Genomic DNA, 23,935 nt, shown 5'->3' with positions numbered 1-23,935 from the left:
GGCAATCTACGGTAAATACAATATTGTCTCTTTCTTAAAAACACCATGCTTATGCTTAAATATATTGTATTATTAGAAGTTAGTATTGCATGTATTCATGTTTTTTGATTTTGCATTCAGCTTTCCTAATTTAATGTACTTTTGTTTCTTCATTAAGATGTATATAGGCTGCATTTTATTGTTGACGTTTTATCTTTTAATATTTTGATTCATAATATTTTGCTTCATTGTTACTTTGATGTATAGTTTCTTTTGTTGATCAATTATTATATTTATCAATAATGTTTAATACAAGCAAAAGAGAGAGTAATACATAAATATATTGGGATTTGGAATGGAATAGAATATAATTTCAGCATGCAGTGGCCTTTTATTTCTTGCAATGTATGACTTTTTAAGACTGACAATCATGAATACTAGTGTGCTTCTTAGACTTTTAATTTACTAAAACCCTTTTCTTTAGCAGAAAAATGTAATGCACAGGTAATTAAAACATGAAACTTTGTCGAGCCTGGAGTTGTGAAACATCGCCCTGTAGTCATTTTGTTTGCTGCTAACAATGAGTTTGCTTAAATGTTTTGTGCATAAAATATTTGAAAAAGCTGTTCATAAGTTATCAAGTATGTTTGCCGTGCGAGCCTGGTGAGTGACGCCACCTGCATACGGAAGTAGGGATATCGAGAGGGCAGCAATAGTTGGTGCATATGTGCACAATTCCCACTAGGTGGCATCCAGGTTATCGAGAAACATTTTTATCAGAATTAATGTATCGGTGATGTTCCTATTTGAGGAGCCATGTCTGAGTTTCCTGTTGAGTTGCATGAATGCTTTTTGAAGCTTCTATTTCGTCTTCCTATTTATTGCGGTGCACAGGCATGAATTGTTATTAAAATGCCTAGTATTGAATGTGGTACTGTGCTTTATGTAGTTTTGTTTGGTGGTAAAATTACATAAGTGTACTACTAAAAGCCATTCATTTGTATTCATCCTCATAAAAGTTTGTTTTCTCTCGTTCCCTAAACTTTTGTAATGTACATTTTGAAATATTAAAATATTTGTTTGCGAAAATAAAGACTGTACATAACAAACATAAAATGCAGAGCACTGTCGGAGACAAAGATGCTGGGCTCGAAATTTAAGGAAAATGGGACCTCATCAGGTTTTTAACAACTTATGCAGGAACAGAATGTATCTACTCACTGCCATACAGCGGCGAAATATATGACAGCGGTAGGTTGTAGGAAAATGTAGAGGGGAGAGTATCAGGGTCTGGGCCAGGGGAGGTTTCTCCTTTAGGGCCAAGGGGCTACTACCCTCTGAAATTCCTGCACATTACATTAAAACATATCAAATAGATCGATTTGTTTGGCGATATGGTAGTTTCTCCAAACAAATCGATGTATTAAACTCTGGGCTGTTATTCCTAGGCTGCTTGCCCCACCTCGTTTTGAAGGAGGAAGACACAGGTCTCAGCTTTCTAAAGTACTTTGTTTCCATTGTGGTCTATGTTGGTATCTACTGTAGGCCAGTGACACATTTAGGGCGTTAGAGTCTTGATTCCTGATTGAGGGCAGCCATTCATCATTCACATATGCCACCCTTTCCCATTCGTCACACAGTAGGAGTGAATGCAAGCACTGTAACTTGGTGTCTTGTCTTCCGTAATGGCAAGTATTATAACCCTAATCTTGAGTTACTTATATTGACCTGTGACCCTTTGTCACCTTAACCTCCCCCACATTGACACCCCAGGCCCTGTCTGCAGATCGCTACCCCCGTCAGAAGTGGAGCTGCTATATATGGTCCCCTGCTAAATTGTTCCTAAAGACGAGCAGGGTTCCGATTTCCCTTGTGAAGTTTATACAAATATCCGAGTCAAACTCAAAGCGAAAAATTTGCTTACAAGAAAGGCGGTTATCTGCAGTATGGCGTTAAAACTGGCCCATTCTTTATGCCCTTAACATTAATGGCAAAAACATGGATTGATTTGCAAACAATGAATGTTAAAAACGTTAAGGTAATGTGTGTCAGTGATTTTGTTCCTCTCTTTTTTTTGTTTTACTTAACATTGCATTCCCCAAGAGAGTTAAATGTTTCATCTTGCTGTGTTTGTGTACTTTTTTATCATGCATCATATTACTCTTCAATAGTGAATACTTTGACTTGTGCCATGTGTTTATGAAGGGCTTTGATTGAGGATGCTGGTGCTGAGTCTGAAGCCGGCAAAGCACAGTTCCTGTAAGTGGGTTGGCGCCTCTGCAGAGCACACAGAACAATGGTCATGTATTTCAGTTACAATTGAAATTCAGTGTAAATGTGTGCAAAGGTTGTGCAAAGAAGTCAAAATATTTAGAAGATGAAAGCAAGGGGAAATAAAGTGCTGAAGTGTGAATGAGTGCAGTGTATGGTTGGTGTGGTAAAATGAGGGATATACGAGGGAGTGCATACAGGAGAGTGAAAAGTGTGTTCTGCAGAGGAAAGAGAGGAGGTTGAAAACATGCAGATGGATAAGATGTGCAGAGAAAAGGGGCATACATATCTAACACGAAGCACACATAACTGAAGGACATACTCCTTCCACCAGCCTCAATAATATTTAATTTATAGTCTCTCAATTTCAGAATTGAAACATTCCCAATGTTAATTATGCATAACAAATCCTTGTTACTCATTTATCTTAAACAGATAACGACTGACAAAACCAATAGAACTGACAAGTTTTAGGTGTATGTCAGTTGTGTTATGTTTCTGGATGTAATAACATCTCAGAGAGAAAATATAAGTCGGGTGGCACACTAAGAGAAACTCAGAAATGTATTTCACATGTCCCTTTTAGAGAACCAACACTATTTTCATCCCACTTAAAGACTTGTCTGCACGTATTTCTGTATGACTGGTTGCACCCAGCAGCTGTGGGTGCTTCCCGATGTCTGGTTAGAACATTTTCTTCCTAAGTTGATGCCGCATGCAGTGCAAGACAACTGGGCAAGCACACACTTTAAAGCACCTGAAGTTGTTGTGCTGTACAATTTTCACATAAAAATAACTGTTGAACTTATTATTGCAGTAAGGTATGGGGTAGTTTTTAATGTCTTTAATATTTCAAGGCTATACATTCTCACTGCTTTATAAACCTTGCGTTCTCACTAAATTAATTTGCTTTCAAATGCTCCATTTGTCCATCTTTTTTTCAATATTTTCTTGGGAGGGGGACCCACCCTGACCCCATGATTGTCCATTAGGCTTGCTCGCTTCACTCACTACATAAAAGTCATACCCAACATTTATGCCCCACCACTTTCAAATTTCAACAGCCACCACTGGTCGGGGGATCTGGGACTAGATCCTGTTGACGAGAATTTCATAGCATGTTTCAGTTAGGTGACCTCCAATGACTAGAATTCACCGATCAAGCAGTAAATAATATACTTGTTTATCTACCTGGGGCATGGAAGCCTCACACCTTCTCTGTCGTGATTCTTTTTCTGCTCTGAGATGAAGTGGAGTACAGGAGTGAATGGCAAGTTAAACGAAACGTAGGGATGAGTGGGTAGTTGTCTGCAAACACAAAATATTTGTTACCTTGAGGAATGAAAAAAGCAATAGAAGTATAATTCTGGACATCTACTGTTTACTTTCCCAATCTAATGTAGATTCACACAAATGTTACATGCTGTTGCTAGCTACAGTTGGATCTGCTTAGATTTGTAGGACATTCACGGATGAAGGTGCTTGACCAGAAATGTAACAAACGTGAACTTGTCTGGTTCTGAATACATATAGGGGACCAGAATGTAATCACATGCTGCCTGCAACTTGGTGCAGCTACTGGAATATGACAGTAAATGTTTGTAGCAGGAGTAGAGTAAATGCTTTTGATGAAAAGTTGATGGTCTGTTAAAACCAGGTGACTTCCAGTGACTAGGATACATTGATCAAGCCATATGTAATGTAGTTCTTATCTTACCTGGGTGACGAAAGTCCCACAGCATGCCTGTCAACTCAGATGTTTTTTCTGCTCAGTGATAATGAACTGGAGCACAGTCTAAATCCTTGTACTCTACTCTATTGAGAGAATGTTAAGTTCATGAGAACTTAGCGATGATTGAATAGCCTTCTGAAAAGAGACATCGTCAGTTACCTTGATGAACCAAAAAGGGAATGGACTGATCATTCTGGGACTCTAATGTTTACTTTTCCCCATCTAATGTAGAATCACACACCTCTTCCACACTGTCGCTAGTCATAATTCAGCCTGCTTAAATTCCTTTGTCAAAAAACATTTTGAAGTCTTTTCTTTCAGACAGTCTTACAGCAGACACCTATATGGTTATCCAGTTTAAGACCTTTGTGCTGTCCCAAGACTTGTTCTTCAAGAATGCCAAATACATCTGTCGACTCCTAACACATGAATCTGAAATCCTCAAAAAATTATCTCAGATTTCCATTATGTCCCAGCTAGGCATTGCATATACTTTGCGTTTTGCTGAATCGTGGGTTCTTTAAAAAAAGCAAAAGGGCAGTTTGTATTTTAAGTTCATCCTTTTTGAATACCTACTGACTAAAGAAACAAGCATTGGCAGAGCCAAGACGTTTCGCCTATGCAAGATATATTGACTTTGTCATTGCACTGCTGTGCACTATGGCTTAAAGTAAAGATAAAAAAATCAATATAGCATGGCCAGCACTGACTGCATCATAGCAGCTTTTTCCTTTACATTTTGTTGCTCAGCAGCCCACACTGCTGTGCAGTATGCTTAGAAAAGCATGGGAGAGGGAGGTTAGCAACACGAAGAAGGTGCGAGGACGGAGGAAGCAGGAAAGGCCAGCTGGAGGAGAGCTTGGAGGAAAGCAACCTGGGGAGGTGCGGGGGAGAAGGGAGGAAGCAACAATGGACAACGGGAGGAGGGTAGGGGAAGCAACCCCGAGGTGTGAGAGCGGAATGATGGAGCAGAAATGGGTGGCAGGAGGAGGGCATGGTGGGGGAAGCAACATGAGGGATGTGCAAGGTAGGAGGGAGTGGAGCAACAACAGTGGCTAGTGTAAAGAGGGCGGAGGGTGCAGACAAATTGTTGTGTGTCAGTGCATGGAAAAAGTTTAGAGAAAGTGATTTCAGGGGCATGGCTAGTGGAAGGATACGGGCCCCAAACATGATGTTGTATTAGGTGCATGCTCTAAGGTAGAGGCAACAGTGAAGCCTCAGAAGGTAGCAGGAGGGATCGACCAATAAGAAGTAAGGAAATAATAACAACGTGGAAACAGGGGAATAGCTTCATGGGGGTGTTTGGGAAGTTACACCTCCCTAATAAATGTGTTCTCTAATAAATAGTTGAGTACAAGTGCTTTTATTCGGGTCTAGTCAGTTGCTTGTCAGATTTTACTTTGGATTTTTAAATACACACACACACACACCCACACATACAGTCTCTGTTTTGAAATACAGGGCTATTTTACAAAATATTGACTTTCAAATATGTCTAACAATCCACACGTCTCTCCTTTTCCACTGTTTCTTAAGCTCCTCTCGTGCCCTGTTGCTCATATTATGTATTTTAACTGCAGTGGCGTAGCTTGGTTCGTAAGATTGGGTTGGGTAAGCTTCAGATCTTCCAACAATTACACCAGTTAAAATACATTATATGAGAAACAGGGTTTGAAGAGAGACAAAAGATTTTGCCGACTGTGCATGCACGCTGTCTCAGGCGTAACATAAAAATGCCCCTGGCCTCATAGAATCTTTTTCAAAGTTCTCTGGTAAAGAAGAAATGAGAAGTCCCAACTGAAGAGAAATTTAAAGTTCACTTGGAGCTTTCAGTTTGGGGTACGCTCCAACATCAGGCTTACAGATGCATATTGAGCGATCACCTCCTAAGAGCTTCCAAGTGCAGTGCTCACATGGATGCAGAAATTCAGTTACATGGAATTGCCATAGGCAGAGCCTCCATTTATACTTAAGCTCTACCCCTGATGACGGCGAGATCTTGCATTTTTCTTACCCTCTCCAGCTTTTCCCAAACTAACGTAAGGCAAGGCTCACAGAACCTTGATCCTCCTAGAGATAAATGTGGAAGGCCGTTACATTTCTTTCCACATTTTTTATCTTCTCATGCAGCCCCCACCACAATATTGGTTGAAGACCAGTCTTAGAGTTCGAAGTAGGAGGGGATGAAAGGACATTGGGTGGGGTAAAGGAGGAGATGAAGGCAGATAGGGCAACTGTCTACGACTCTAGAATGACAACGAGGCCCCCTATTATAAAACTCTAACAAAACCGCTCATTTAGGTGCTGATGTTTCTTGTGGTAAAAAGCTAAACAGTAATTACTTGCCAAACAACCCCAGTGCCATAACTAAACCACTATAGAAGTTGATGCCAATGTGATATAGATTAGCAGGCTTGTTAACATAGGGTCCATTCTAAACCCCAGTCCTTCAAATGTAACAGTAAATGCTCTCTGTACATATAAACCTTGTTCCCGTCAATGAGCCAAAGAGCAGACAGGAAACTTGCAGCATTTCTCTTTCCCCACCCTGTCCTTGTCCTGAATAGACCACAGATATTTTCTTGGTCACACAATTTTGTATTTGTTAGCAACCACACGCAGTGACACTATGGTCCCAAAAGAAAAAAGTGACAGCCCAGCCCAACCTTTAGGGCAAATCAATTGAGTGTTTGAGTTTCTCCCTCCAAGTCTCCTTTGGACTCAGGGGACAAACTCTTCAAGTTTCTCAGAGTTGGTCAATTGCTTTCACTATTAGGCAGCAAACCCACAAAGAAAAGCCTGGGAGAGGAGACCCTCAGATTAAGGACATTTTCATTTGAGTCGCTCTCCATTCCTTGTCATCAGCTAACAAAGAGAACTATTCAGATTAGAGGAATGGGGCCAAGGATCAGAAAACTTGCAGCTAGTCTGCGACACAGAAGGACACCCCATGTAGCTCTGAGCAAATGAGGGTCTTGCAAGAGCGTCTAGAACTTTCACGAAACGGATACAGAGTCCCAAAGATGGTAAAGAAGTTCTGTCCGTCAGCGGAGACGGAGGAGGAGGAGGAGGAGGAAAGGAAACTATTTGGTTCTGAATCCCTCCACAATGGCAATGAAAGTTGATTCACAGGTTCTCAATATTCTCTTTATCCTCGGATTTGTGATCTCTTCGGCTCAGCTAGTTCGCAGCAGCTGACTCAGGCATTTTGATGTGCACCCAAAATTGTCTTGAAGACATAGGTTATCAGGCATTTTGAATCAAATATGACAGGCTGCCTACATTCTGATTACCTATCATGAGATTTAACTTTCAAGTTAGAAGTTGTTCTCGTGTCCTCTGTTTATCCGACCATTCTGCTGAGGCTAAGAGATTTAGATTTTGGTGGTAACAGTCTGCTGTCAGTTTTCTGACTGAAAACTCCACCTGTGTTAATGGCGCCATCGGAAATAGTGGCTGATGGTGGGACTCCAGCCACCTCCCCACCGTGCAGATTTGGATGTGCCTTACCGCTAAACCAAGTGTGGTGGTCCGACCTCCACACCGGAAATGGTGGATTGGGGAGGGAATGAGGTAATAAACTGCTGTTGCTGCTGCCACTTACCCATGGAGAAAACACAACCCCATCCACTTGTCAACTGACTTAAAGTTAGGGAACCTGCATTGGCAGGATATGTTGGGTGGACACTGCACATGAGGTCATGCGCACTGCAAGAATATACATGTCAGAGAATTTTTTTATTTAATTACTGTGTCATGCATATGTGGGGAACACGATTGTATCAGATATAGATAGGGACACACTGGTACAAGACGTGTCGAACACATACACAAATGTCTTTTTCATATCAGTATTCATTGCCAAATAGATGCTGGCACCGCAATGGCTGTACATTCATGTTTGTCAACTACATGTATGTGTGCACATTGCAAGGGGGTCTGTACTTGTGATGGTGTGCTTCCTGTAATGTACGCGAGTTCATACATGTATGTGTGCGATGCGATTGGCTGTTCGTAGTGAAAGGAGCTGGAGTGGGTGATGTGGGTGTGCATATGGGTCTGATGTTTATGTTTAGTTGTGTGCTGTGTTGCTATGTGTAACATTCAGGTGAGTGGTGTATGACAGATGTTGTCATGATATGTGTAGTTGTGCCTGTGTGTGTGTTTGTGTAGATGAATGTGTAGTTGTGTTGGTTGTTGTGGTCGTGTTGTGTGTGGGTGCTGTGTCAACGGTCTGTTTATGTTGTGTCATGGATGTATGGCAGTGTGTATTTTCTGCATGTGCTGGTTGTGTGGTGCTGGATTGGCAATGGATATTGGTGTGTATGTGTTGTGTTAGTGCAGGGGGACACATATGGCTAACATACAGTGTGTGTGTGTGTGTGTGTGTGTGTGTGAGACTTACCTCTATTCCATAGCCCCTGCCATTGTACGATGTCTATTGAGTCCAGCGACCGTCTCCCTCTGTCAGAAATCCGTCACCAGTACACCGCCTGCAGGACTGTAACATCTAAATATGGCGGGCATCACACTGTTGACATGATAGTGTTTTCGGGTCCACTGCTGTGGACTGCCGGTAAAACCATCAAGGTCTAAATTGGGCCCTAAATGTCTGGGCTGGATACCTTCTTTTTCCAGTCTGCAGAACCCGTCACTGTGATCATCTGTCGACCTTGATCCGGATTTATGTGTGACTAGGAAAGAAAATTCTCTGAACGATTCACATCCTCTACTATCTAAATTGTCAATCATCTTTCCTGTGATACAGTTCATATTCCATAATATGGGATTTAAAAAAACACCAATTGTAAATGTCCTGGTCAGTCAAATCCATCAGCCAACAGCTTACCAAGCCTGGCAATATGAAAATGCCCTTTGACAGCAATGTAGGATATTTTTTTGATGTCCACATTGCACTCTTTATATCAGATGTTTATGTTTCCTCCTTAACGGTGTGCCTTTGTGCAGTTATTCTCTTGGTAAATTATAATTCCAAAATGTATTCCTAGATGGTATTATATATGCACAATCTGTAACCACATTTTGCCATTAACTTTGAATGCTGTAGTAGATCCTGGGGTTCCCGGGTGAAATAAAGCACGATTTAATGCGTCTCAAAACTTTTCTGTAAGCACACTTCATTGATAATAGCATGGATTGTTGCAGTTATATTTTGATGACTTGTAACAACATACTTGTTTTTTAACTTAATTTCATTGGCACTCACCATGATGGGAGTGGGCTAATAGGGCTTTCTGGAAGTGCCCAAAGGGCTGGTCTGCTAGGACAGTGTGTAGACTAATTTTGTGAAGGAGTAGTGCCAGTTTCATGGTGCTGTAGGCCAGTTTTGTAACTCTATTGAACCTGTTTCAGAAATATATTTTTATATGACAAGGATGCGAAAACAAGGAAGCACTTTGCGGGTGATTGTGCGATGCGCTGCGCACAAAGAGCAGATGGGCCAGGAAGCACACAAGGATGAGAAGGAGCTGCATCATGTCATATCAGGTGTTCTACTGCAGATGGTGCAGTTGTAATTTGAAAAGAAACAAAGTACACCCCATCCTAAGATAACTACTACAGACCATTCCACAAGTTCCCCAGTCTCTGGCTTTAACCCCAATTAGATACACAGGGTGCTAAATGCACTAGTGGAATGCCCATTGTCCAGATCCTCCAAAAGTGCCAACAGCCGCTAATTAGCTGAATGTGAAAGGCTGGCGTCAGTAAGCAAAAAGGCTGCTGCCCCTTGTCTGCACTGAATAATCGCCATATATGTGTGACTGGAGTTTTGCCCCGGCAAGTTCACTTATGTAGTGTTGTATGGAGATGCCCAACACAGCTAAGACGTTGTTGAGCCAAGCAAACTACAAGAGGAGCAAGCAAACAGGGCAAATCAATCTTGTATTCATTTCATTAATATTGACATACTGTGAGGGTGTCGGGACACATCTACTCAAATGAGTGTAAAAAAAGGTTTCAACAAATTGTGTGCTATTAATGTCTCTCGCCCTCTTCTGGAGTGTTGTCATTTCTTTAATTAACTTGTACTAGGAAGGGTCGATTCCGGGAAGAATCTAAATGCCTGTGGGTGGAAAATGTGGAGTTAATTGATGTCAGCAGGAAAACCACAGAGTAATGGATAGTGCCACGGAGGAATGCATCCACTGCAAAGATCCTCGTTTGACCTCATGGCCAGAGACTGAAAGTCCAGAGGGCCCACTGAGCCTTTTTGTTTTCCTTTCGAGGTCAAAACATGAGTACCATTAAGTTGAGTAACACACATCTGTTCAATCAAGGTGTAGCTTATGCTGTTGTCCAGGGTTTTGGGTAGTTCTTCCCTGATATTTAGGACCTGATTTAGGTTTTGGTAGGTAGCCCGTCATCTGTTGGCATGGCAGAGGACATTACATTCACCACAAGGTCAGACTACTGACAAAATTTAGAGATCACCGCCGGCCCAGCAGTGTTATCTGTGCCTTCAGAAAATCAGCCATCATGGCGGTTCCTCTGAAGGTACAAAAAAGGTTTGATGGAAAGCCCTATTCAGTTTTGATGGCCTTCCCCCAAACGTTTTGTTTTTAAAAAAACAAAAAAACAATGACCCTCACACACAGGGTGTTTTTCCCCTTGTTGTGGAGGTCATTATTTGTATTTTTATGTTTACCACCTTCAGGTTTTCTCTGGTGGTGGTAGTTTGCAAAAAAAACACATCAGACCGTCAGTCCTAAATAGGACAGGTGGAATTATGTTCTTACTCTGACTTCCAGCGCTCCGTCAAGCCCTTGGAGTTAACTTTCTGTCAGTGGAGACAACAGGGGGACCATTAAAGGTCCTTCTGATTCTAAATAGGGTTGGCCAACTGAAAGTTTTGCAGACATGGGCCCTCATTCTGACCCTGGCGGATTGAATCCGCCAGGGCCGAGGGCAGCGAATGCACCGCCAACAGGCTGGCGGTGCATTCATGGGCATTCTGACCGCGGCGGTAACGCCGCGGTCAGAAACGGGAAACCAGCGGTCTCCCGCCGGTTTCCCGCTGCCCATGGGAATCCTCCATGGCGGCGCAGCAAGCTGCGCCGCCATGGGAATTCCGACCCCCTTCCCGCCAGCCTGGTTCTGGCGGTTTACACCGCCAGAACCTGGCTGGCGGGAACGGGTGTCGTGGGGCCCCTGGGGGTCCCTGCAGTGCCCATGCCAATGGCATGGGCACTGCAGGGGCCCCCTAACAGGGCCCCACATTGCTTTTCAGTGTCTGCTTAGCAGACACTGAAAAGCGTGACGGGTGCCACAGCACCCGTCCCACACCTTCCACTCCGCCGGCTCCATTCGGAGCCGGCATCCTCGTGGAAGGTGCTTTCCCGCTGGGCCGGCGGGCGATCTTTTGCAGATCGCCCGCCGGCCCAGCGGGAAAGTTGAAATGCCCCCCGCGGTCTTCTGACCGCGGGGCGGTGTTTGGGCGGTTTCCGCCGCCCGTCCGGGTCGGAATGAGGCCCATAGTGCTTTGTGACAGTTTTGACTAAGTACACCGCCCATCAAATTTTAAATCAGACTCTTGGTCATTTCATTTTGACTTGTTGCCCATTGGATGTCTAGAAATCTGATTGAAAGAAATATCTTTTGATTTCAGCCTTTGGGAAAATAGATTGTTGACTAATGTTTCAAGTGGTTTTGCAGAACAGGCTAGACCTCAGATAGGTCAGTTTTGATTGGCTTTTTGATGATAGGAACGTATTTGTGCGTGTTTTAACCTGAAATGATATAAGAACTATTTCTGTGATGGTTAAGTTTGTTGAGGTAAAAAAAAATCAAAAAACGTGAATTAAAAATATTGCCGCAATAGACAATGAGAATCACATTTCTAACTAATTTCTTAGAATTTCGAATGGAGACACCTGGTTTACATCGGAACAAGGCTTCCCTCGTCTGCATTTTATGGTACCTTTCACAGACATTGAGCATAGGCAGAGTTACGGATCAGATGAAAAATGATAAAAACACTGTTTAAATTAGTTGAGGGAGAACTCTGAAGTAAACTTACTTAATTTATTTGCATAAATTGCCATTCTGTTATCTTTAAAACCAAATGCAAATTGGCTCTGTCTGATATGATGATGGTTATTTGGCTCAATAGTGCTTCAATTTGCGTAGCAATCTGGTGTCGTCTCTGCAGCGAGGCGATCCCAGGTAACATAAAAACCTGAATTATTCCAGAAATTAGTAGGTTTAAAGCATCAATTTAAGTGCTAATTGCAGCAGTAATGAGAAAAGGCAGTACTAGTGCGAGATTTGCATCTCCGGCTCGATCAGTATGCCTGTAGCGGCTGCTGCCTGGCAGAGGATTTGGCTGCTAATTAAATAATTGTATGCATGGAGGTGTTCTCGTCTGATTCAATAGATGAAGATTAATCCTCAGATAAATATGTTTGGCTGCTATTGAAATGTCTTTGCAGTTTTTTGCAAAACATAAAAGGTTTTTCTTTATGGAACATATACAGAAATATATTTATATGTGTATAAAAAAACTATTATTCAGATATTTGCTGTAAATAATGTGATTTTAGTTTTATTTAAATGAATATGTATGTATTTACAATAGCGCGGGGATACCGTTGCGTGTTATCTTAAGGGTATCTGCAGTACAAAGCCAAGATGTTTATTGTCGCAGAAATACATTTTGTATTTACATGATTTTGCCTTAATGTAAAAATCAGAATTCTTAGTTCGGCAAAGGCAGCCAGAGGGCACATCAGTGCAGCTCATTCAAGATACGCCTTGCTTCGTGCATTCACTCGCTGTCCGTTGTGCGTGGTTGTTAGATGGATTGGTGTGTCCGTGAGATGTAGTTCACAAAAAGAAACGTTCCTGTTTAGGATGGATTGTAGACTTCGATTTTTAGCGAAAGAAAAATCAACTGGCGTGAAGGAACCACTAGCGAGACGGACAGCTTTAGCTCCAGGAATGAGGGTTCAAGATGGTATTGCCCCTATTGTGTGTTTGCATGTGCTGTCCCAGAAATTGTTTAGTGGAGACGAAACACAAGGACGTACACTTTGCAAGTTAATTGTTGCTCAAAGACAAAAGGAGCATGTTGACCATGGTTCAAGTGTTCGGAGGCACTAGAACCTCTGTGTGGGCTGGTGTTTCTGGACCTCTAGGGCTGCCCAGATATGTTATTGTGGTTCACAAAGCTTTTGTTGTTATATTAATGTTCAGTGCTATGGTCCTGGTGAATGCACTTTTGAAATGCTCAGGAGTTCACATCTATCCTTATTTTGACACCTGCTTCTTAAGATTGGGTACTTGACATCTAGTCTTGATAAATACCCTGCGGACATGCTGTCTGCTGCTCTAGCTGGATGCTAAGCTGTTCAGTAGAACCATTTAGCGTCCTCAGTTTATAGGAATGGTCAAGGACATCGTTCAGAAAAAGAGCATACCCCCTCTGGAGACAGTATCTGCCATTCACAACAGTCTGCTCTTTTCACCCAGGTGCAGACCGTTAGTAGTTATTCTCCACTTTCTAGGACCCATAGTGTTTCTTCAGACATGCCTGAGTTTGGAGTGGCTTTTGCAGGATGTGATTTTCATCTCCCAGGAGACATGAGCAAACCTGTATTTCTGAAACTTAGGGTACTATCGCCTTATGTTGGTGTCTCTAGCAGGGTTTGCCCTCGCGTACTGTGAAGATACTTTTCTACTGGGGTGTGAAACCCACATAGTGTACTCATTCTCCAATGTGTTGTTAGTCTCATGGAGACACGGTTGCATCATTCTCCTGGAACTTCAGGCCTTTCACGTTGCCTTGGCATCCTTCCTCTACTTAATGGACAGGTGTATAGAACGAGTCCTCATGGAAAACTGTTCAGGTTGTGTAAACATAAGAAGGCTACCTTTGTGCTGTTGGAAGAGAACTTAACACGCTGATGTTCCTTATTTAGGCTTGGCGTATCATTCGTGACCACGGATCTAACAGGAACGGAGCACACTAAAGCAGTCATTCTGACCAGGCTGACTGTGACTCAGCACAATTGGGAACTGCACAAGTCAGTGCTGGAGATGGAATTTTATCTCCGGCCACTCCAGAGATTAATCTTTTCACCACCTACAGGAGTGCCACGTGTCCTCACCTGCTCCAAGGATTTTTTCTATTCGCTTCTTGATGTACTGCACATGCCCCTCCACTCTGTGAATGTTTTCTGACTCTGTCTTTGTCTCAATCTAAGGAAACTGAAATTTTAACAGACAGACAGGATCCCTGTGGCTCACAGCTTGACAAAAATGACATGATATTCGGACCTGATCATAATTTTCAACAGGTGGACTGAGATTGTACCAAATGGTGGACATCCTTTTTCTGCAAGTGTGGAAACAGAGAGGCTTACATTGAGTGGCTGGTCTCTTTTAGAAGACTTAGTTGGCATGGTCCTTGCAGTCAGGTGCCCTTCTACTAAAACATTTTCACGTGACTAGAAGGGATTATTTTCTTGGTATGTGATTCATGAGGATAATACACTTCCCTGAAGGAGCCAGCAAGACCAGGAATGTATGGGCTTTAGTTTAGTGATGTGAAGGGGTATCTTGCCACTTTTTCAGCCTATATGAGATCCCCCAGGGCAAGCTTCCTTTTGTTATATTCCTTAGGGATCTAATAAATCTAATAAGATGTTTCTTCCTGAAGCGTTTGTTTTCATTTCTTAGAATTGTAACTATATTTTAACTTTTTCATGAGGTCCCATTGCGCACCAAGCCTTCTTGCTCCTTTAAACTATTGTTTTGAATACTGTATTTCTGGTGTCAAGCACTTCCGCAAGATGAGTTGGATACTGGTGGGTGCTTTGTGTGCACACTACTTTCATATTGTTTCGGCGGTCAGATAAGCATCTTCTGGCCCATTTTACCAAAGGTAGTTTCTAAATTTCATCTGTAACAATTGATAAGCATTCCTGTGTGCTTTCCCACACTCACCCTACTTAACTGGACAACCTCTTACATTTCTCTTTTCTTCAAGAGAGCTTTTAGCTTCTTTGTGAATGAGTACAGGAGTTTTCAGTAAGTCCACCAACTTTTTGTTGGTACTTCAGGAGCTGATAAAGACAGAGCAGTTTCAAACCAAAGTCTAAATGTAGATTGTCATGTACATCAAAATGTGTTATTTAATAGCTAAAAAGGGTCACGTCATGTATTTGGTTCACTCTACTAGGCTTAGAGGGGTAGCTTGGGCAGGTTTTTATAAAGGATCTCAAACCTGCAGAATTGTTGTGCTTGTAATGTCCTGGAAAATTGTGCTCACAACGCCCTGTAAAATGGACATTGATTTTAACTCTAACCTGACCCTTATCTTTACCCTTTCCTTTTAACTATTACCCCATTCTAGATCTAATCTTTACCCCAAACTTAACCTTGGCCTAATTCTGATACAGATCCCACCTGTGATTGCCAAGTGTTAAAAATTAAAAGTGCAGTATTTTGGACTTTCGCTGAGTTCAGCATGAAAAGATATGGTTGAATTAGCATTTTTTGGGTGTCAATTCTTGACATGAGAGGAAATTATACCACTCCCTACACTGCCAATATTGTAAGGGTTGCACTGTTGCCATTTGAGAGCTACCCCTGATGATCTTGGCATCTCTGAACATTTCCGTGAGGCAGATGAACTTAGGGGACGGATGCTGTTAGCCAGCAGTGTAATGCAGCAGTGAAAAGTATAGGAGTCTGGCTTGAATGCTTACATAATAGTTTATGTATGTATTCAAGCCCGACACCTATACATTTAAAGAGTTATTAGCCATGGAGGGGTGGTTCTGGTTAACATGGATGCTTCTTCATACTACAGAGATTTCTACAGGTAACTCCATTATTTCTAAATCATTGGCTTTCTCCATATGAGATGGTTATCAAGATTTTTAAAAAGCTTCCTCACAGATGTCATGTTTCTTCTGGCCTTTAGTCCTCTACTTAAAGGAACCTCTCTGGACAGATGATGAGATTTTCACTTGTCTGGGGTCTCAATTTCTAATTTGAAAGCAAACGTTCTCAACAACTTCTATATCTGTTTGACCTGATCACCTCCACGCTGAATATTACTGCTTAAACCGCTTGTTCTTGTACATATTGCTGGTTGCTTTGAGATTTTTCCAAAGAGCGAGCCATGGAGCACTTGAAGCTACAAAAACATAATTATTTTACTTATATCTACTGCCTCAAAGGGTGACTTCACTTGCTGTGAAGCCTCTTCGACTAGCGACCTGGACTTAAAGGTGGAAATCCATGTCTGTGTCTAGAGCTTTCAACCTCTGTGTTGTGTGCTAAAGAATTACTTTGCACTAAGTTGTTTGGTCATTTCAGCTTCAACTCTTTCACATGAAAAAACAGTTTGTTTTCTTAGTTTTTTTGTGTAGTTTGTGGTCTTAGGGTAGCCACTCACTACATTTAATCCGTTCTACCTACTTACAAAGAATCATATTTGGAGTTTTTACGTTATCAACTATTGAATCCCAAGTCTGGATATTTTAGGCACTGATAAATTCACTTTTTTATACTGAAGTGTTTAATAGTTCATATTCTGTCTTCCAGAATTGTGGAAGGGCTTGTGTGTGGCTTTAAAGTTTTCTCTTAATTATCTTCAATTTAGCCGGGCATTAAAATCACATCTACGCAGAAAGGTAGTGACTACCCTTATTGTGCCCATGCCAAGATGAAAAGGTGACTGGATTCAGTTTGGGCTAAACTGTCATAATGTGAGTCCTAGCCATATGCCCCCTCTCTTTGTGCATGGCATCTGTCGGTTTAGACCATGGATGTAGTCTGTTTTGCTCATGTAATTGACTAGTGCTCTTGCAGGAGACTGAGTTTGTGCTAGTGGGTATCTGACAGGCCTTTACTTTTCAGAAATAGGTTAAACCCCTCTGCTATTTAGTACAAATATAATAGACTTGTGGACTTCTAATTATTGTTAGACCAAAAATTCTGTTAATCGGATAAAAGATAAAAAATCTGGTATTCATGGTGGCTCCAGACGTTTCAATTCCTAGTTTAGGATCTACATTACGGTAGTAGAGAATGGCTGCTTCAAACAAAAATGGTATTCAGCACTGCTAATGCGACAAAGAAAACACTGCATTTTTGAGGCACATTGAACAATTATTGCACAGCATAGTTCAATCCTAGAACAAACACTTGCGTGGTTCTCCTTCTCCCACATTTTCCAATGGTTATTGTATGGGAAGCAGCCTTAACCACGACTCCCTAATAACAAAGTCCTGGACAACGAAAGCAGAACAACGCTTTTGTTAACCACGACTTCCTTGTTTGGTGCCTTAACCACGCATGTGCTGAACCACGCACATGCGTGGTTAAGGCACAGAAGAAGGGAGTCGGCTGAGGAGGTCGACGTGATCAGGTAAGTGGGGCTGTTTTAGGGGCGGGGTTGGGGTATTTTTAGTTTTAGGGGCGGGTTGGGGGGTCGGGGTATTTTTAGTTTTAGGGGGGGGGTCGGGGTGGTTTAGAGACGGGGGTGGAGGGGTTGGGCTATTTTTAGTTTTAAGGGTGGGGTTGGGGGGCGGGTATTTTTAGTTTTAGAGGTGGGGGTTGGAGGTCAGGGTATTTTTTGTTTTAGGGGTGGGGTCGGGGTGGTTTAGGCTTAGGGGTGGGGGTGGAGGGTCGGGTGGTGTTAGGTTTTAGGGGCGGGGTTGGGGTAATTTTAGGGGTGGGGGTTGGGTTGGTTTTAGGGGTGGGGTTTGGGGTGGTTTTAGGGGCGGGGTCAGGTTAGTTTTAGGAGCAGGGGGTTGGGGTGGTTTTGGGGGTGTGGAGTCGGGGTAATTTTAGGGGCGGGAAGGTTTTAGGGGTGGGGGTAGTTTAGGTTTTAGAGACGGGGTGGGGGTTGGGGTTGTTTTAGGGGCGGGGTGGGGTGTTGGGGTGGTTTTGGGGCGGGGTGGGGGGTCACAGTAATTTTAGGGGCAGGGTTGGGGTAGCTTTAGGGGCAGGGGTGGGGAGTTGGAGTGGTTTTAGGGGCGGGATGGTGGGCCAGGAGGGACGCATGCTGGAACCATTCGTGGTAAAGGCATTAGTGGTAACAACGCGGTCTTTGTTCCGACAGCGTTGTTCAGGCATGCGTTGTTCCAGCATGCATTGTTCCGACATACATTCGTTATTGTAATGCAGAGGGTTGAATGATGAACCTAACATTGACTAAATCAGTGTCAAAGTTTGGATCCATTTGTGTTTCATTAGAATCAATGGCATGGGTTACCAATCATGTAAGCCACGCAGAGATTGGACAATTTTGACTCTGCTGTTTCTCAGAAGTCCATGGCTCTGGAAAGTAGCACAAGTTGTGATAATGTTTCTGTTGTGTTAATGCTGATTAGTAATCACTGTATCCAGGCTATATCTGATAGAGACAACTAGCCACAGATTCCTTACCTTAGAATTCTCCTAGGCACCAGACTGGATCCGGAATTTTTTTCAGCAGTAACTCTGTGCGTCAGTAGAGAGCGCAGTGCAACTCCATATCGATGTCATCCACCGGCTATGAAGTTGAGGAAGTCCATATAGTCCCTCCTTTGACACGCTGCCCGCAACGCGGATCCAGAGAAGCAGTTCCAACTGTTCCTTTTTTTAGCCTTCCTTTTCAACGGTTTTCGTCAGGTGGAACAGTGTGTATGCCTTGTGGCTTTAAGCCATGTGGGTCCTGTGCCCGACAGATGTCCGTCACAGACCCCCATTCTGTCTGTATGTGGTGCTTAGTTGCCCACCACAACACCGAAGATGGCGACGCCTGTCAACGGTTGAGGCCTATGGCGGTGTGGGAGTGACAGATGAAGCTCCTGACGGTGCAGTTGTCACAGTCTTCCCAGGAATCTGTAGATGATGGAGTCCTTCTCTTTCCAAGACCCACCGGTGTGAACGTTCTGGGAGTTGTTAGCGTTTGAATCCTTTGACGTCTCAAGGTCCATCGACGTCTCAAGGTAAGTGCCATCCGTGGTCAAAGTTGCATCCTCCTCTGGCTTCACCGCCCCCACACAGGTCCTTCTGTTCCTCTGAGGACGAGTCTGCGCAGGAGTCCGCCCATGTCTCCCAGTTTATCCTGGTGCCGGGGCGACTCTCGCCCAGATGCAGGTGCTCTTACTCATTTTTGGGCTTACCCCTCCCTCTGGAGCACCTTTAGGCCCTAAGGAGGTGGAGGGTGCCCTGACAGGATCTTCATGGGGGGCTTCATCCTCTGTGCCTGTTGGGCCCACGACTCGGTCTCCGGAGTCGGTTCAGCGCGGGTGCACCACCTCCACCTTCCACGTCTGTCTTCTGTACCGGCTTCATTATCGGCGTTGAGTTCTGACTTGCTGACTCCAGTGAGCGTGATGCCCTCGACTTCCTCGATGCCCTGTTTGTTGTGTCTCTGAAGTCAATCAATGACCCTTCTGACGGGAGCGGCGCAGAGGGAGTCAGCTATCTCTGATGCTTGCCCTATATCTTCTGGGGCTCCCCTCCTCTGCTTCAGTCGGAGGGGCCTGGTTAGGCTTGTCAGCCTCCTTTTTCCAACACCATTCTACTTCACCAGTTGGATTGATTCTTTGACTTGGGCAATGCTAGTGGTCTGGACTCCTCCTTGGCTTCCAGCCTCCTGTCTTCCTCTGGGTTGGCTTCAGAGGCGAGTTCTGCTCTAGCAGACATGTAAAGAGTTTTAGAAGTGTTGCACTTGGACATTCCTACTGTCTAATTGTCCACAGACCCTTTACTTGATGCATTACATCCTGACCAGTGTTCTGTGGAGCTGGTCCTTCATTATTGTGAGGCTCTTTATGATATCCTATTGGGGGTTTGGGCCCAGCCGGTATCTGGCACCCCTGGTTAATCGCTCTATTTCACATAGACACAGACCTGCCCCGGAGGATCCATTTTGCCTCCGTCGGCACCCAACTACTCAAAGCTTTGTGGTGCAAACTGCATTAGCTGCTCAGAATCTGACGCATCTTCCTCCTGTTCCGCCACAGCAAGAGGCCAGACAGCTGGACCCTTCTGCTAGGTGGATTTTCAGCTCATCTAGCTCTGCCTTGCGTTTAATCAACACTTCCTGTGTCCTTGCTCGCTTCTCCCATGTTTTGTAGGACTCGGTAGAGGGCATTTTGCCTTCAATGCCTGAGGAAGCTAGGAATGTTCTGATTCCCTTAGTATGGGATGGTCAGCAAGCTGCCAAACTTAGTATCAGATGTGGTATGGACCACAGATTCTGTTGGAAGGGCTATGGCCTCTTTAGTGGCTCTGTGGGGATGAGCATGGTGTGTCCCTCCAATTCTTTGGACACTGTGCAGACTTCTTTACTTGATATGCCTTTTGATGGCATCTCCGTTTTTGGTGCTCATGCCGACTCGCCTTTATGCCGCTTTAGAGATGCTCGTGGTGGTACTCAGCCCTAAGGCCTCCTTGGGGTGCAGGGCACTCCTCTGTGTTCACAGGTGCTATTCCAACTTCATAGGGCCTTAGGTGGTACTCCTGCATCTGCAGGTGTATGTTCATTTGTACACCTAATGACCTGTCTTGGTCTCTTTCCTTTTACTGTTTTTTTTTTTTTTGTTGCTTATGGGCGTATCACCTAAGAGATTTGCCGTCAACGGGGTTCTTCCTCGTGTGAAGGTCGTTTTCAGTTCCCTGCTCTTGAGAGCCATTGCTGTCAGCTTTTATCCATCTCTGCTGTTGGCTGTTCCATATGGGCACCTTGTTCAGCACATCTTTTGGAAATGGTTTCTCTTAGTTCCTTACATGAGTAAAGGACTTAACTGGTCTTTACATTTGAGATTTCCACTCTGCAAAGGGTATATCTGGTCTTTTTATTGAAGGCCTCTTACCCTGACGGTTGGGGGCTCTGGTTGAAATGTCAGCTGTCACTTACCTGCCTTACTTTCATTGTAGTCCTACATTCTGATCATGTATGTACCTCCTTCGTATGTATGTATCTATATATTTATATATATATATTTGTACTATATATCTTTCATATATATATCACCAAAAGCAAGATGCAAAGGCCCAGTTCCACTTAACTTCTGAGGTTTTATTCAGAATAAAACAGCAGCATCACCAAAATACTGACGTGTTTCTGCAACATGCCTTAATCATAGACAGGTGGTTTTGCTCTCAAATCAGATGCTTTTAAGTTGCATGTCACATGACTTTCACGTTATAGCATACATCTCCCATAATGCACTGTTAGTTTTTCCTCATCATGTTGCAGAGTTTTATCTTAATCATGCTGAATAGCGTTAAAAGGACTCCACACTTGTAGTTCACATTCATATTTGCAGTGCCCAAAATATCGTAGTAAACTAGCCACGTTTTTTCCAAAGTAATTCGTATGCTTATTAAAGCTATCATTCCATCAAAGCTGCTGCCATCAGTCTATTTTCAAACACAAGGAAGTCTGTAACTGCTGAAAGAGAGATCAAATACCTCTCTCTCATCCCTTTCTCACCTCCGTCTTCATATATTACAGGATAAATGAATATGTCCTTGTGTAATATAGCCGGTACGTGCGTAACCGCTCCAATACCTTCAGGTTGAGATTGCTATGTATATCAAACTGCAAGTTGGAGCGTGGGATCTCTGCATATATTAATAATATATATATTTTTTAAAGCAGGTCCTTGGCCCTCCTGCAGGTCCAGTATACCTGTTTATTTTTCTCTTCATTGTTGTCTATAAAGGTCACCTTTTTCATAGCCATGTGCTCTGCTCCCTATGGCATTCCATATCATCTTCCATTGTGTTGTGGTCTTTCACTATACTTCTAGTGCAACAAATGTTTATCATCACCCTTGTCTCTATTGTGCCGATCTACTCTGCCTTCAGTTGGAACGGTTGCTAATTCAGACTTGGGTGGACTTTGTTTGCAGACCCTCCTCCTGGGGTTATATTGCTTTGGTATCTGTTCTAAGGTAAGGAATCTGCGGCCAGTTGTCTCTATCAGATGAACAAGTCACTTACCTTCGGTAACGCCTTATCTGATAAAGACAGACCAGCTTCAGATACCTTACGGACCAACCCATCCACCCAGTTCTGCGAACTATTTTTTTTGCCTCAGCATCTCTTGCTTGGTCTTCTGCCTAACATTTCCATTCAGTGGTGGTAATTCAAACTTACATCTTTTTCTGGCAGTCTGTTCCATTGCCAGTTTCTATGGTGGCTCCTTGTTGTTGTGCTGATTCTAGTCATAGAAGAAACTGACGTGAGCGCGTCAGAGGAGGGGTCTATATGGACTCCGTCAACGTCATATCTAGTGGACGACGTCGATATAAAGTTGCACGGCGCCCTCTACCACTGAAAATTTTATCTGGATTGAGTCTGGTGCTTGGGGAGAATTCTTAGGTAAGGAATCTGTGGCTAGTTCATGTCTCTACCAGATAAGGCGTTAAGGAAGGGAAGTAACTTGTTCATTTTTTGCACTTTCTCGATCTATACATGGTAAGGCAACTGCAACTTCTGCCATTTCACAGTACTCTTATTAACTAGTCAGTAGCTTAATAATACTCTGAGTACAGTCCTCTGCTTACTGGAAGTCCGAGTTAACTTTGCCAGGAAATTATAAACATTTCTTGTAGGTAGGTGGGGATTTGTAAACTGTTCATCTACAGGCAAGATGTAATGATCGGTCATACAGCAAGTATCGCCATATCATTAACTCTTCTCTTTACCAACAAAAGAATGAAGGTAAAAGACGAAGGTGGCAAATCATAGTAAGTATATTAATGGATGTCCATTCTCTAAGATGTTCTGTTCAGAGATTAACTGGATTTTTAAAGATGTCACAGATTCCCTCAGAAGCGTGATTGAATTGACGGTACTGCTTTCACTAAAATAGCCCATTTTAAAGTTTGAACTAAAGTTTCAAATTAGCATTCATTTATTCTGTAAGCGCACTTACTTGTTATCTTTTTTCTTCGCATCAGGCTTGGAATTTCGTTTCCCATCTGCCAGTTCTAGAGGTTAGCTTAACTATTAAAGGATGGATTGATGACAAGGGACAATCTGAGCAGCTCCTCCCTACTGCAGCCACAAGCATGCGAGAAGACAGCACGTGGACCAAGTTAAATGCTGACCAGGAGTATGTGCTTCAAGTGTACCTGCAAAGGATCCACACCGGGCACCAAAAGGTAGTGTATTACAGCTCTCCATCTCTCTCTGGATCCTAGTCAACAATCACATAGACACTCATAGTGAAATAAGTACCACTGGTTATTTATGAACGCTATTCTAATGAAGAGATTTGTCTTAACTAGTAGTTAAACATCAGTCAGTGACCACAGATTCGTTGGATATAGCTGCGTGCAGCTAGTTGGCCACTAGATTTCATACAACCAATTTTCTGCAAATTGAATTATGTCAGAGCTGTTCACCACAAACTGCCCTTTTACCACATCCCCAGGTCGCACACATGAAGCTCTATTTTCTCTTCCCTATCATGAAGTTGTCTGTTTCATGTGTGAAAGCTTAAGGGAGAGAAAGCGTTAGCTATTTTAATATATTGGAATAAGGTGAAACGTTAATTTAGCTCTATTTTGTTTATAATTGAACAGACAAGTTTATGTAGAATATATGTGAAGTGTAGTGATACATCACCTACTTCTAATGTATGCACAGGAACTGTAAACAAATATAGTACCTAAACACTTAATAAATGTGCGGATTTTGTGCTCTGCTGGCTGAGCCTTTTCACATCATATTCCACATTTCGATTTGGTTTATATATTCATCCTTCCATTTTCGCTGTCAAAGGTTGTTTGTATCCTATTCTGTCTGAGTTTCCTTTTGTTCCACAACTTTTCATTGTAGCTTGTCAATTTGATCTTATTACCCCCGCTTCTGTTTTTTTTGTCCACCTATCAGCCTTTCGACGTTTTTTTTACTATGTTTTTATCTTCTGTTAATTCTGCTTTGATCTTTCAAATTCTTGCTAGGTTTCCA

The 23,935-nt window shown here is 42.9% G+C and overlaps 1 protein-coding gene across 1 annotated transcript in view; it reads left to right on the top strand.

Moving 5' to 3' along the window:
• ASCC3 (activating signal cointegrator 1 complex subunit 3) overlaps positions 1 to 23,935 on the top strand; it is a 1,806,704-nt gene that overhangs the window by 1,766,366 nt on the left and 16,403 nt on the right. The window contains exon 40 of the mRNA XM_069235471.1: positions 22,921 to 23,124. Coding sequence (XP_069091572.1) covers positions 22,921 to 23,124 — 204 coding nt within the window. The remainder of the gene's footprint in view (positions 1 to 22,920; positions 23,125 to 23,935) is intronic.

Source organism: Pleurodeles waltl, chromosome 5, assembly GCF_031143425.1.
Source record: "Pleurodeles waltl isolate 20211129_DDA chromosome 5, aPleWal1.hap1.20221129, whole genome shotgun sequence".
Taxonomy (NCBI): Eukaryota; Metazoa; Chordata; class Amphibia; order Caudata; family Salamandridae; genus Pleurodeles; species Pleurodeles waltl.
Note: the sequence above shows the minus strand (reverse complement) of the source record. Positions and strands in the feature narration are given on the sequence as shown.